At 33.1% G+C, this 15,853-nt stretch overlaps 1 protein-coding gene across 1 annotated transcript; it reads left to right on the forward strand.

Moving 5' to 3' along the window:
- Positions 1 to 9,398: 9,398 nt before the first annotated feature.
- LOC136983298 (trichohyalin-like) lies at positions 9,399 to 13,005 on the forward strand. Its single transcript, XM_067279996.1, has 16 exons — positions 9,399 to 9,424; positions 10,896 to 10,971; positions 11,041 to 11,123; positions 11,186 to 11,261; positions 11,331 to 11,413; positions 11,476 to 11,551; positions 11,621 to 11,703; positions 11,766 to 11,841; positions 11,911 to 11,993; positions 12,056 to 12,131; positions 12,201 to 12,283; positions 12,346 to 12,421; positions 12,491 to 12,573; positions 12,636 to 12,711; positions 12,781 to 12,856; positions 12,926 to 13,005. Exons 1-16 carry the CDS (start codon positions 9,399 to 9,401, stop codon positions 13,003 to 13,005), a joined length of 1,212 nt encoding a protein of 403 aa, XP_067136097.1.
- The last annotated feature ends 2,848 nt before the right edge of the window (positions 13,006 to 15,853 follow it).

Below are 15,853 nucleotides of genomic sequence, written 5' to 3' on the forward strand. Positions count from 1 at the left end.
ATTTTCTGTGCTGCTATGGGAAGATAGGCATCAAAATGCCCACTGGACAAATCTTGGCTGAATCGTAATCGCCTTACCGGATAGTCGTTAGATCCAGATTCCGTATATATATGAGACCGTTTCTATAAACTTCAAACTTAAATGGGAATATTAATCCTGCTGCTATTAACTCACAAAATCCGCCATAAGTAGCATTTTTCATCATATCAGCAAAATATTCGTCAGGTGTTACGTAGTTATCACCATTCCTGTCGTGGGTCATAATTGAAAACTTTCTCCAGTCATTAACCACATATCTGACAATTTCTGAACGCACCTCCATCGCTCTATCTTGTGTTCCGTACATTAAATAAGAGAGAGCACAAAACAAACATGCACCGTCACCAACAATAGGGACGACAGTACATTCTTCAACTTCTCCATTAACGTTCAGATTTTCTTTAGCCATTTTAAAAAAAGCTAACCGACAAAACCTACTAACGCCATCTATTGTCAACATTTAGAACTAAAATTATTTTGTTCGTCTTAATTTATTCGTTCCATTAGGTACTGATAGGTTCAAACTAATACATTTACATCCTCCATCATCCCTTATTTTATCTCCATGGGGGTTGAATTTATCAAAATCCTATTTAAGCGGACGTCTTCGTCATAGTAGCTGCAATCTTTAATTTCAGTTCAATCAGTCGAAAATCTAAGAAGATTTATACAAACTTTCATCCCCTATTTTATCCCCTCAGGGGTGGAATTTAGCAAAATCCTTTCTTAGGGGATCCCTACGTTATAGTAGCTTTATGCATGCAAAGTCTCAGCCGGATCGGTTTCATACAAACTTTCATACAAAGTTTCATACAAACTTTCATTCCCTATTTTATCCCCTTGGGGGTAGAATTGATCAAAATCCTTTCTTAGCGGATGCCTACGTCATAACATCTACCTGCATGCCAAATTTCAGCCCGATCCGTCTAGTGGTTTGGGCTGTGCGTTGATAGATCACTATGTCAGTCAGTCAGTCACCTTTGAGTTATATATATTTAGATAACTTTTGTGTTTTTAACTATGATATAGGCCGCGTTTCTTTATGCAGCGAGAGTGTAGCGAAATGACGTCACGAGCAGTGTTGGCCAATTAGAAACCTGGTTCAGTGTGTTCGCTGTAAAGCGCCTCTCGAGCGCTGCATAAAGAAACGCGGCTCCACCTTAAATAGGATCGTGTGTGGCACTATCTGTTATGTGATTTTGTTATAAAAATAATTTCTGATCTTTTTAATATTTTATAAAGTCCAGGAAATTTATTAAGAGATAAATTCAGTAAATATATACTTTTGTACGTGGTTCAATAAATAATGGCTTTTTATTTTTTATTTTTTTCAAAGCCACGTAGATTTACGGTTGTGGATTAATTTAATAAAACATTTTATTTTTAATTTCAATTATTTAGCAACTGTATACAGTCCAGTCCGCATAAGTCGAAATAGGTATAACTCGACACCATCGGTTAAGTAGTCAATTTTCTGTGGTCCCGGCCGACTTACATGGACATTAATGTTAAAAAACTCAGGTTTACCCGACACCGTTTAACTCATCACCACTGGATAAGACGACATACGTTTGCTGTCCCACACTCGTTTAGACGTCCGATAAGTCGACTCCCCTCTTGAAAAAAATGAGTTCACCGTGCTGTACGGTGTAAACTCACTTTTTTCAGGAGGGGAGTCGACTTATTTATTAATATATACATATTAATTAAAATTCCTTTAAAATTTTATGTATTTTTATATATAAAATAATAACAGATAAACAAAAAGAAAATATATAATTTATATCAACGTCACAGCAGAATCCGATTTTGCATTTTTTCACGTAGTCATTATTTGTAGCACGTGTTTCACATTTCTGTTATCAATGAGTGTCCAAAAGCTAATAACGCTTCCGCTAAAGGAAAAATACGAACTTGTTTCTGAATTTGAATGTAATAAAACTTTGCAAATCGAATTTCCAAAACAAGAAAACCTTCCGAGAACAACATTGGTGAGAATTCTCAAGAAAAAAAGAGGAAATTAAGAAACTTTTCTTGGATTTTCCTCGCGGTTGTCTCGAAAACGCCGGAGAAAGTCGCCGTACAAAAATGTCGAAGATTCTCTCGTACGTTGGTTAAGCAAATTCGTTCATCGAATCTTCCTGTTTCGGGACCGATGCTGAAACAAAAGGCGATGGAAATTGCTGGGGTATTTGGAGTAGAAACCAACTTTAGAGCCAGTGATGGATGGTCAGAGAGGTACAGTACTGTACATTGCACTACCGTATTTTCGTAATTGTAATTTTGTGGGTTTTTTCAACTTCGTTTTAGTCGTCACATCGGATAACTCGACACATTTTCACTTCCCTTTGAGGTGTCGATTTATACGGACTCGACTGTATATATGTGTATATATATACAGGGTGGGCTAACGAAAACGAAACGGCAGAGTGTCCGTGTTCGTCCAAGCTTAATCGCTCGGACAGGTCGATTTTATTCTCGAGGGGACATCTTTTGCAATAAAGTTTTTGCGATTCTGAATACAACAGACAACAAAAATTTTAAAAACTCATTTATTTTGTATTAACTAAACAAACATTTATTTTGAAAAAAAATGTTTGTTTAGTTAATATTCAGATATTTCACTCTGCAGCCAAAACTACACATTGCACAGGAACGGTGTTTGTGTGTGGTAGTAGCACAAAGTCTCCCATCGTGCACTATGGTGGTTGCGTCTCGATAGCTATAACGTTGTGGAAGATATGGGGGTTGAAAGTGGTTGACTTCGAAAATATGTGACGTTTCGATGAGACTGTTCCAGATTTTTCTAGAAAGTTCCAGAATTTTTCTCACACATTCCTTACACATATTCTTTGTCTTCACTCTCATTCTTCACCCCTACAACCTACCCCCTCTCATTTCTTTTTAAATTAATATTACATTATAGTACATTTTTTAATAACAATAATTTAAAAAATTAAATGATAAAAACAAACAACGAATATTCTGGAAAGTTTTGGATTACTTTAATAATTTTTAATTCTTCAAGAATGTTCCATAACATTCTATATTATTTCAGAAGCTTATGGACGTTTCCGATAACAGATTAACTGACGCAACCATCATAGTGCGCGCTGAACCTAGAGGTGAAATTTGGTACACAGTTAGGGTACGTCATGAAAACGCACACTAAGAAGGATTTTTCGCGCGGGGGGAGAGGGAGAGCATTAAGTCTTAACCTGAAGAACGGCTTCTACTGTACTATTTTAGATGCGATTTTTTTGTTTTTAATTACGTTTAGTCTTCATTGAGTACTTAGGGGTATTAAATTGATAACATTTCAGACATTGTTATAAATATTTTTTATATATTTTGATTTTTTAACCAAATATTCGAACCGTTTTAAATTCGAATTTGTTATTGCATATTGATTCGATTATAGAACGATTGTAAACGTTCCAGAAAATTGATCAAATTGAAAACAGTTCGTTTGAGTCTCAGCAATTCTCATCATTCTCAGCGGTAGGTGTTAAATAACAATTACTATGGTTGTTAAAATATTGAATGTAAATAGGGTTTGCTTGCAAAATTCGCGCGAGCGAAGCCGCGGGTAACAGCTAGTTTTAAAATAAATTTAATATAATAATTATAATTTATTTTAAAAGTATTTTATTCGTTTTTATACAGCGTGCTATCAGATAGGCTTGACCAGTCTTGCTTCATTTTGGAACAGTACTTTCTTAATTCTAATAAGCGCTCCCTGATAGTCCAGTGTATAAAATCATCAAACTTACTCATATTTAGTTACTCGTGGGTTCGGGCATGAAAAACGGGTTGGCCACGTGCAGTTTTCCGGGTTTTCTCGACTTAAGTCGGGTTAAGTCGGGTCCAGCTTCCCATAATAGTCTTCTTGGATGCATCCCCGGCAGATCGCTCACTTGTCGCATTGCTGTAGTCAAATAACCAAACCAATTCTAACTAGCGACTGTTTATTGCGACATCGTCACAGTGCCGGGCTGCAGCTTTTTGTCACAACGTTCTCAATTCTTTCTTTGGTGGTCTCGCTCCTGCATATCATACTTTTTCTGTCAGCAATACAGTCGTGCCAGTTATATAACTTCGTTCAGGAAAAATTTTTGAATCAAAATGACATGATTTTAGTTTTAAACAGGAAGCTCCTATATATTTAATCAAGCCTCCTACCCGTAAACTTTTCACATTTCTTCTCGACTTTTATGTGTCTGACATGTTTTTCGAGATTTGAAAAGACCAGACAGACAACAGTCGAAATTTATAGGTCTACAATTTTTTCAAATTGCAGTCCAATAAATTTTATAAACGCAATATTTTTACGTAAACACACTTTCCACATAATTAATACAATCTAGGGTTTCTCATTTCCCGGTCTTTTGCTTGTCACGGGATTTCGGGAAAAAAGTAAACTGTTTTCCGGTAGGAAATTTAAAAAATAATTTTCGTTTTTTAAAAATTAGCGGTAAGCAGCTAATTGGTCGATAAGCGAGGAGCTTGCGCCGGGAATATAGGATCGTTGTAAAATTATACAAATTATGCAACAAACTTCAAATTTATTCATAAAAAGACTATTATAGTACTATAAGACAATTATAGTACGCGCAAGCCTATTATAGTACGCTTAGTGCGCATGTCACCATCCGCCACTGAACGACACTCAAGCTGAGAAAGGGGATTCCCCGAATTGCAGGTCGAAACTCGATTGGTCGTATGTGCGAGTGGTCGTTAAGCAGATAGGTCGTAAAGTGAGGAGTACCTGTATATATTATATATATAGATATATAGATACAATAACAACAAGGATTTCTAGATGAAGGAAATGGTGGTCTTCACACTAATTTACAATTAAACATGACTCACCAATTTGATTGCTGAAATACATAACATTTACTCAATTATAACACGAAAATTTTTATACAGAAGTCAGATAAAATTCAATATTAATTGAAAGCTAAATTATGATTATTTATTTGTGTGGACATTTTTTAACCCGTTGTCTGTATTTGAATCCTATGTCATGATCTAGAATGTTCTAAAAGTTTGTTACTGGACCACTGGCGTAGCTAGCATGGGTGACACCCGGTGCGGATATCGTGGTGTCATCTTTTTTAACTCTTTTATAAAACTGTTGAATTGTAATATCTTTGCACTCGAGCAACTTGAACGCTATATTGAATATGCGATGTCGCGATGTATGAGTTTAGATTTATAGAATAAATCATAGTAAGAATTTTAGCTGGTGCGAGCCCTCGTGGCGTTTCCTCATAGCGAAGAAACTGTCATGGGAGGTGAGCCATTGACACTCCCTTTTTTAGGTACAGGCCTACCGGGTGTCACCCTTACACGGGTGACACCCGGCCCGCCGTAGCTACGCCTATGTATTGGACTGCAATTTGAAAGAAATTGTAGACATAAATTACCACTGTCGTTTGAGTCTATCTCTATCTGTCTGTCTTTCGTTATTCCCAAGAAGGTAATTAGGAAGATGAACGGCGAGAATAGTCCTGGCAACGACACAGGCCAGGACTATTCTCGCCTAACATTAACTATATATACAGTGACCATATTTTTTGGGGAAAAATAAAGGACATATCGAAGAAAATAAAAAAAATACCTTATAAAATTTATAAGTTTATAACATTTATTACGAAAATAGTAGCATACAACATTGCGTACATTAAAATTGTAAACAATCTTAATTATTACACATACACACACATTGTAAAAAGTTAATGTAAAAATGTAATAAAAATTAGAAATAATAGACTAAAAAAAGTTTTTAAAATAACATTAATTTTGATACTTTTCAGTAGAATTAATTTTTTTCAATAGCATCGGTTCATACTAGACTATTGACAACCTTTATGTCACCAGTAAAATATTTAATTATAAACAAACGTTTTCGACCGTACAACTTCCGGTCTTCATCAGGTTAAAAGTTCTGAGATTTGAATAACTGTTGTGTTGTGTAACCAGGAACACAATGTTTATTTGAATCTCAGAACTTTTAACCTAATGAAGACCGGAAGTTTTACGGTCGAAAACGTTTGTTTATAATTAAATATTTTACTGGTGACATAAAGGTTGTTAAGAGTCTAGTATATAATATACCAGTACCTATAGAGTGGTGAAGATAACCTGTTTACAAGGCACCGGTTTATGTTTTAAAAAATCATAAAATTCTATACAGTTCATTTGAAAGTTGTATTTGACAGAAATACATGCTTCTAATATGCTTACTTTTAACTGGGTTTTTTCATTTGTCCACATATTATTCACTAGTGAAAATATTCGTTCGACAGGGGCATTAGATCCAGGGAGACATAAAGAAAATTCTACGATTTTACAAATGTTTTTGAAAGCAATTTCTTTTGCTGTAAAGTGTTCAAAAATCTCAACTCACCTTTGATGGCAGGGCTTGTTATTCTGTCGCCATTCGTCGATCTTTTCGTTTGTGACATTTTTTTTACACACGAAACTTCATCAAATAATTCGCCGTCAAGTATATTTATGGACCAATGATTTGAAATAAAAATATAGCTTTTCTCTACCTTTGCCCACAAAGGGATTTCGCGTAATGTGACCCATTCAAACACCTCTATTTCAATAAAACACATGTCCCAAGTATTTAGATAATCTATGCACGTTTGATAAAATGTGTGCACAGCATCATTGAATTTCTTGGCTTGTATATTTTCTGATTTTTCTAATGCTAAAATCACTTTTCTAATAACAATAGGAAGAAACACCTCATTTTTTCTTTCAACTAACTTTAACTTTAATTCCTTTAGAAGTATGGATGTTTCGCACATTGAGATTTCTTGTGATTCAACTTTCAATATATATTGGTGAAATATTGAGGCTTGGTTATGAATAAATAATAACCATTCCTCTGCTAATGTTTCATTGAAAAAGTTTTTCAGAATTGTGGGACATTTTTCCAGATTCAAAAAGTATGATTTTAATGGATTAAATAGTTGTAAAATTCTATCTAAAGCTGGTAAAAGAGTTAGCCAGCGTGTTTTGCTGTAACCAAGAAGCTTTTTATATTGAACCTCTGCGTCATCACAAAATTCTTTCAAATCTTCTACTCGTATTGTATAAATATAGAAATGTGAATAAATTTTTACTAATATCACTTTAATATCTATCGGAAGACAATCTACAGCAGTGCTTATGCAATTGTTCAATATGTGGGCAGCACAATTAACTCCTATCAATTTATGTTTACTTGATTGTTGCATTTTAAGTAAAACATTATTCTTTCCTTTTCTCTGGGAACCACCAAAATTGCTGTTGGTATTGTCAGCACACAAAGCGAGTAATTTATTAGTAATTTCAAATTTTGACAGTGAATCCTTGATGCAATTTGTTAATATATCTGAAGTTTCTCCAGAAAGATTATTTATATTCAAAACTTTACTCTGACACCGCAATTGGGTAAAAAATATCTGGCCAGAATTGTGCACAATTTAGTATTACCATGATTCGAACAATCTGAATAAATAGTTATATAATTTGTTTTGCTTAAGTCAGTTTTAATTGATTCAAAAGAATATGGTGCGAAAACATTACAAATGATTGCTTCCGTTTTCATTCTTGCACAAGAATATTTTTCCTCAAAACATTTCTTAATTAATTTAGAAGAGCAGTCGTTTGATCGAAATGAATAGTTATGTTGTATTGAGTGATACACCAAGATGCCTCTTTTAGTGCTAAATCCTTTAGGTTGTCATTGGAATTTTTATTAACGAAAAATGAGTTTAACGATTTGTTTGTTGAAGCCTGTATGTCCGCTTCTTTGTGTTTTGCTGTCTGAATATGTTGTGTAATTGCTGATCTGCCACTATTCGCAATATTAAAGCTGGCTAAACATTTGTTGCATTTGCTATCGTCACTATTCGTTATTCCTTTCTTAATAAATGGAAATTCTTCTTGTAATGTTTGATTAAAAATGCATTTTCTTTTGGGTGCCATGATAAATGGTCTACAAAATATAAATTAAATAATACCTAAATACGAAAAATTAGAAATAATAGACTAAAAACTCACATGCAGTCCCTGTGTAACTAATTAACATTGCGTAAAAGTGTAGTAACTGATGCGAGGTCCACGTGTGTACTGTCCAGAGAAAAGGAGTGTACTATAAAGAGAAGGGAAACTCGACAGTAAAAATGTCACATGCTCGAGCCCCCGAAGATTGCCGACAAGTGGCGACAAATGCTCACCAACAATCCAAGTGTATTATCCACCAACTAGAGTGTTAAAAAACTATCACAAAAATCCCCATAAGAGTGTCCACCCCCTGGTACTTTCAAAGGCCGTTCGATTGGCGACACACTGCACTACCACGCTCTATGTAGCAATGCATGACACCATGACAACACTGGTTGTGATGGCATACAAAACTAACTTGTTCAATATATTATTAAAAAAAATTTTTTTTAAACTTTGCGTCGACTTTACAAAATAAAGGACAAAATGCCTATTTTAGAAAATAAATAGTTAGAGGACAGAGCAGTGAAATAAAGGACGTATGGTCATTGTAACTATATATGAACTTCAGATGCAAATTAAAAGTAATGTTGTTATAATTCGGATGTTTCCCCCGAAAGGTTCTTAGATAGATGGTCCGCCAGACTCTATCGCTCACAGGAAAAGTACGAGGCACAGGGGCATTGTACTAATTTCGAGCAAAGAGTATATATATGAAATTATATAAATTTAAAAAATAAAGTTAAAAATTGCAACTCAACATTGTGACAATGCCACAATAAATAATTGCATGTTAGAATATTACTTTTATATTTAAAAAAAAAAGAAATCGACACAAAACGGCGTTAAAAACTTTTATGACTTAATAAACAAATCAACATCCAAGAGAAAACAAAAATAAATTGTTCTGTTCATATATAACTTACATTTCCTCTACCGTAAACCGGTATAAAAATATTTTTTAGGTTTATGAGTTCAAAAAATTCTTTAAACCCATTCAAATAACTTAAAAAAACTGATCTACAAAATTAATACAAAAAAAAAATAATAAATCCATTGTTAGACTGGTCGACAATACATTTTGCTCTCAATTGTTAAAAAATTCCATTGTTGAATTCTCTAAGTTGAGTTTTTATAAACTTCATTCTAAATCTTTCAACTACGACCGACAATCCGATTGCAATAAACATTAAGCATTGCTATCCTTCAAGAATGTACGACCTTCACTTGAAAATAAGTGTATATTTGTAAATCATAAGTATATTTATTAAATTTTAGGATAACATTTCTTTTTTTTTAAACGTAAAACCGCTTGCCTCTCGACAGAAACGCGAACAAAACAAAATGATTAGATGAATAAAAATCGTTCTGTTCAAAGGTAAAAAATTATTTCTATTTTAAATAATAATAATAAATAAATTTAGAAAACCATCTACGCGCACGCTCGCTCTTTGGCGTCCTCGTGAAGAAAATACAAAGATTAGGCCTACAAGGCTAAAGACGAAAAAGTCTTTTCTATTCTCTTCTGGCGATATTAAGCATGACACTCCTACTGTTCTAGCAGCAATTATTTTCTTCTTTATACCACCAACAGGTAAAAGTTTTCCTGTCAGAGAGACTTCTCCAGTCATTGCTACATTTTTATTAATTGACTGATTCAAAGCAAGAGAAATAAGAGCAGTGATCATTGTGCACCCTGCACTTGGCCCATCATTAGGTACAGCTACTTCAGGAACATGCAAATGGATGTTTGCGTTCTGTAAAAAATTACTAGCAGGCTTTTCTTTTAATAAAAATGACATTGCAGAAGAATATGCAATATTAAAACTTTCTTTCTAAATATCACCCAAATGTCCTGTGAATTAAAGTGAACCTTCTGATTTTTCTTCATCAAATAAACGAAAGAGTGCAGTTTCAATGTACTGTACAGTCAAATCTGTTTTTATGCAGGGGATAGGGACCGCATTAAAAAAAACGCATAAAAAAATCGCACGAAACTTCACGAAGGGCTATAAAAAATAGTTTTCGCAACACAATCAAAAAAATATTTTTTTTTATGCGGTCAATAGGGACCGCATAAAAAAGTCTCACATAGAAATTAACTCAAAACCGTACGAAATAGAATTTATTGACAACAGATGTCAGCACTTGACTGCATCGTCTGTTTTACATATTTTTGTCCAGGTTGTGTTTTGTTGACTTAAAAAGTAAATTATTTCATTTTTCGCATATTCATGCAATAATATTACTATAATAAGGGCATTTATGCTATAATAAGTTTATTTAGCTATAATAAGTCAACGTGAGACATGACGAATCGCACGAGACTAGTCGCCAACTATACCGCACAAATAAAAACTCGCACAAAAAAACCCCACAAATTAAAAATTCGCATTAAAAAAATCGCACAAATGAAAAATCGCACTTAAAAAGAGCGCATAAAAACAGGTTTGACTGTATAATGTAAAACCATCAATAGAAATCCAAATTAAACCAATAACTACACCTGATGGAGTATTTTCATATAAACGATCATGAGTGGTCTTCCAACAAACTTTTGCAAAGTATCAACAATAACTTCAATTTTCAATGAGTTTTTATAAACAATATTAAATGCACAAGCTCTCAAAATCATTTTTATATCTTTTTCAAGATTTCTAACTCAATTTCCTTAAAAATATGATTTAATATATTTTTGTAAAGCATCATCAGTAATTGTGACTTTATCATCTGATTATTCCTGTTAATTCTTGGGCATGAAAGTATTAAGGCGCAAAAATGTATGTTGTTTTTTATATATTTGACACAGTTTCCGTTGGACATTTGTAAATATTATCATGTTTCTGCAGGCAAAAGTTGGCACTTTGGCGTTCTCGCGAAGAGAAGATAGAAGATTATACAAGGCGAAAGACGAGGCGCACAAAGGTATGTTGTTTTTTATATATTTGACACAGTTTCGGTTGGACATTTGTAAATATTATCATGTTTCTGCAGGCAAAAGTTGGCACTTTGGCGTTCTCGCGAAGAGAAGATAAAAGATTATACAAGGCGAAAGACGAGGCGCACAAAGGTATGTTGTTTTTTATATATTTGACACAGTTTCGGTTGGACATTTGTAAATATTATCATGTTTCTGCAGGCAAAAGTTGGCACTTTGGCGTTCTCGCGAAGAGAAGATAAAAGATTATACAAGGCGAAAGACGAGGCGCACAAAGGTATGTTGTTTTTTATATATTTGACACAGTTTCGGTTGGACATTTGTAAATATTATCATGTTTCTGCAGGCAAAAGTTGGCACTTTGGCGTTCTCGCGAAGAGAAGATAGAAGATTATACAAGGCGAAAGACGAGGCGCACAAAGGTATGTTGTTTTTTATATATTTGACACAGTTTCGGTTGGACATTTGTAAATATTATCATGTTTCTGCAGGCAAAAGTTGGCACTTTGGCGTTCTCGCGAAGAGAAGATAGAAGATTATACAAGGCGAAAGACGAGGCGCACAAAGGTATGTTGTTTTTTATATATTTGACACAGTTTCGGTTGGACATTTGTAAATATTATCATGTTTCTGCAGGCAAAAGTTGGCACTTTGGCGTTCTCGCGAAGAGAAGATAGAAGATTATACAAGGCGAAAGACGAGGCGCACAAAGGTATGTTGTTTTTTATATATTTGACACAGTTTCGGTTGGACATTTGTAAATATTATCATGTTTCTGCAGGCAAAAGTTGGCACTTTGGCGTTCTCGCGAAGAGAAGATAGAAGATTATACAAGGCGAAAGACGAGGCGCACAAAGGTATGTTGTTTTTTATATATTTGACACAGTTTCGGTTGGACATTTGTAAATATTATCATGTTTCTGCAGGCAAAAGTTGGCACTTTGGCGTTCTCGCGAAGAGAAGATAGAAGATTATACAAGGCGAAAGACGAGGCGCACAAAGGTATGTTGTTTTTTATATATTTGACACAGTTTCGGTTGGACATTTGTAAATATTATCATGTTTCTGCAGGCAAAAGTTGGCACTTTGGCGTTCTCGCGAAGAGAAGATAGAAGATTATACAAGGCGAAAGACGAGGCGCACAAAGGTATGTTGTTTTTTATATATTTGACACAGTTTCGGTTGGACATTTGTAAATATTATCATGTTTCTGCAGGCAAAAGTTGGCACTTTGGCGTTCTCGCGAAGAGAAGATAGAAGATTATACAAGGCGAAAGACGAGGCGCACAAAGGTATGTTGTTTTTTATATATTTGACACAGTTTCGGTTGGACATTTGTAAATATTATCATGTTTCTGCAGGCAAAAGTTGGCACTTTGGCGTTCTCGCGAAGAGAAGATAGAAGATTATACAAGGCGAAAGACGAGGCGCACAAAGGTATGTTGTTTTTTATATATTTGACACAGTTTCGGTTGGACATTTGTAAATATTATCATGTTTCTGCAGGCAAAAGTTGGCACTTTGGCGTTCTCGCGAAGAGAAGATAGAAGATTATACAAGGCGAAAGACGAGGCGCACAAAGGTATGTTGTTTTTTATATATTTGACACAGTTTCGGTTGGACATTTGTAAATATTATCATGTTTCTGCAGGCAAAAGTTGGCACTTTGGCGTTCTCGCGAAGAGAAGATAGAAGATTATACAAGGCGAAAGACGAGGCGCACAAAGGTATGTTGTTTTTTATATATTTGACACAGTTTCGGTTGGACATTTGTAAATATTATCATGTTTCTGCAGGCAAAAGTTGGCACTTTGGCGTTCTCGCGAAGAGAAGATAAAAGATTATACAAGGCGAAAGACGAGGCGCACAAAGGTATGTTGTTTTTTGTATATTTGACACAGTTTTAGTTGGACATTTCTAACTATTTTCATATTTTTGTAGGCAACTGCTTGTTTTTTGGCATTATTGTGAACAGAAGACGAAGAGTATACATTGCGATTACTATTACATCGTGTTTTTAAACATCTATGACATTAATTTTAATGTAAGTCGGTGGGGATCACAGAAAAGTTACTACTTAACAGATGGTGTCGAGTTATCTGGGTGAGGAGTTATGCAGACTTGACTGTATTTACGTAAGTACTGAAAGACAGAAATCAGCGAAGTAAGAATATAAAATGGTTTTCTGTTTTTTTAATTATTAAAGATCTGACAACATTGATTCACTAAACAATAAAAACAAAGCGTTTCTTAACTACAAATATAGTTTACTGACAAGTAATGTATTTGTAATTTTTGGAAAATACTTTTGTAGATTTGTTTGGAATTTGTTTCAAAGTTTAAACGCTTATTTGTTTTTTACTTATTGTTCATCTTATAAATAGGAAATGCAAGTTAAGTGATAGTGTGAATTAGTAATCTTGATAACATTTGAAACAGTAAAATTGATATTGAAATTTCAAATTGCAAACGATAAATTTTAGTTCTTTCATACATGTCTGTTTAACTGAAAATTTTTATATATTAGAATTTTGGAAATTTTACGATATGAAAAATACTTTCGTGTGATCGAAATACACATAATAGTTTTTTTTTTTTTTATTTGAAATTATTCAGAATTTTTCAAATATATTTTAGTATTTGAAATAACAATTTAAACATCGGAGATAAATTATTTGGAAATACAAATTTTGTGAATTTTTTAGCAAATATCATTGTGACAATGTCGGAATAAATAATTCTTTGTTTTTAGCTGACATTATTTTTATCGCGGTGTGACGTAGGTAAAATCAGAAAGAGTACTTAGGTGACGAGATTTATGATAGCCTATATTTTGCAGTGTTAATATGAAAAATTTGCTGCGGATCGCTGGAAAGGTTTAGAAGTGTACAGAGAAAATAAAACTGGAAATATTCTAATTATACATACAAATATTACACTTTGCATTATTAGATCCACCAATATATTCTTATTAAATAATTTAATTTTCTCGTAAAAACACAGTATTTACTTTAATAATATTTGAATTTTATTTTCTTCCAGTAGTTTTGTAACAAATTGAAATTCCATAAGAGTACAAATATAAATAGATTATTATGCATTTAATTAGAATTGACTGTTTTTTCTTCTCTTTATTACAGTTTTTATTAGATTCGAGACATGAAAATTAATAATTTCGATTAGTTCACATAAAATATAAATTTACAATAAATCAAAAAGCACCATGCCGAATAAATGACAACAAATTCACAACTGAATGATTTTCCAAAATATATCTTGTTACTGATTAATTGCTATTGTAATTGTGAGCACAACATTATGCATATTTATACAGTCAAAATGTATTGAGCAGATCAAATTGAATCCTGTACTCGAACCTTCTCGTAACAATTGTCGAACTTTTTAAAGTACGCAATCAAATTAAATCATGTTGTAATTAGGCTGAAGTTTGAATAACATTATAGACCTATAAATTCTCTCAGTTGTCTGTCTATCTTTTTATAATCTTGAGAGCAAAGTTAAATAGATTAAAGCAAAGGCCAGCTATAGAAAGCATTGAAACATGAGGTTTGAATTAACCGCATAAATGCTTCCAATATAAGCTATAATACATGTTATTCCAATGCAAATATATTCGTCTGAAAGGTGTTAGATAGATGACAGGCTCAATATTGTATTATTAAAAGAAATGTATGATGTTCAGGGGCAAGCCGCAACTATTAGAGATGGAAAGCATACATTGTAAGTTGAATGAAGTTTAAAAATGAGATGAAAACTTATATCCGGTCATTGTGACGATTTCAGAATAAATAATTCTTTGTTTTTAGCTGACATTATTTTTATCGCAGTGTGACGTAGGTAAAATCAGAAAGAGTACTTAGGTGACGAGATTTATGATAGCCTATATTTTGTTAATATGAACAATTTGTTGCGGATCGCTGGAAAGGTTTAGAAGTGTACAGAGAAAATAAAACCGGAAATATTCTAATTATACATACAAATATTACACTTTGCATTATTAGATCCACCAATATATTCTTATTAAATAATTTAATTTTCTCGTAAAAACACAGGTAATTTCTTTCGAAAGTACTCAATTTTAAGTGAATGGTTTATGTAACTGCAATACAGAATAGTTATACGTAAAATATGTTATTATGCATATATAATGTACGTACAGAAGAGTGCAATAAATAAAAAGTTGCTCTGTACTTCCCAAGAATACAATAAATATATGTAGAATAATTTATACAAAACGTGTGACACGATATTCAAACCGACAAGAAAACGCAGACAACAATTTAATTATTAAATCTACTAAACAATTTGTATTATGAATTCTTTTATTATTACTAATTTAAAGTACCGGTAATTAATGATGTTTGTATGCTTAATGGTTTTATTATAGTAATTCTCTGTAATTTGAAGACAAAGAAAATGGGTAATTGTGTTAGGATTGAAAATTGCATTCTCTTAAATTTTCTGTTTCCAGAAATTAATTCCATTTTGTTGTTATTGCTATTCACTCTGATCACATTGAATGATATCACAATTACACGTGAATTTAAAATACTTCCAGCCTCAATCTGTTTATAGAAATTTGTGTAATTTTAATTAATTAACATTCTGGGAAGTATTTGAAAATAATATATAAAATCTATCAATCACGTGTTAAAAATGACAAAAGAATTATATTTTATTGATTACGACTAGGTTACAGTTTTTCTTGTACAATGTGTAACGTGATTGGTTTAAACACAACATTGCGTCACTCGATCGATTTTATTCAAATCTGTACATCTACCAATCACAGATAGCTTCTACCCTTTATACATTCCATGTAGAGCATTCTACCAGACCGAAAATAAC

The sequence above is a fragment of the Centruroides vittatus genome, unplaced genomic scaffold (assembly GCF_030686945.1).
Source record: "Centruroides vittatus isolate TY-2023 unplaced genomic scaffold, ASM3068694v2 contig_880, whole genome shotgun sequence".
NCBI classification, from domain to species: domain Eukaryota; kingdom Metazoa; phylum Arthropoda; class Arachnida; order Scorpiones; family Buthidae; genus Centruroides; species Centruroides vittatus.

What these genes read in the sequence shown, in the direction of transcription:
- LOC136983298 (XM_067279996.1), top strand. Translation starts at nt 9,399, where the DNA reads ATGAATAAAAATCGTTCTGTTCAAAG. An exon ending in GAGGCGCACAAAGGTATGTT is followed by an intron (nt 11,704 to 11,765) that starts GTTTTTTATATA and finishes ATGTTTCTGCAG; the next exon opens with GCAAAAGTTGGCACTTTGGC. An exon ending in GAGGCGCACAAAGGTATGTT is followed by an intron (nt 11,994 to 12,055) that starts GTTTTTTATATA and finishes ATGTTTCTGCAG; the next exon opens with GCAAAAGTTGGCACTTTGGC.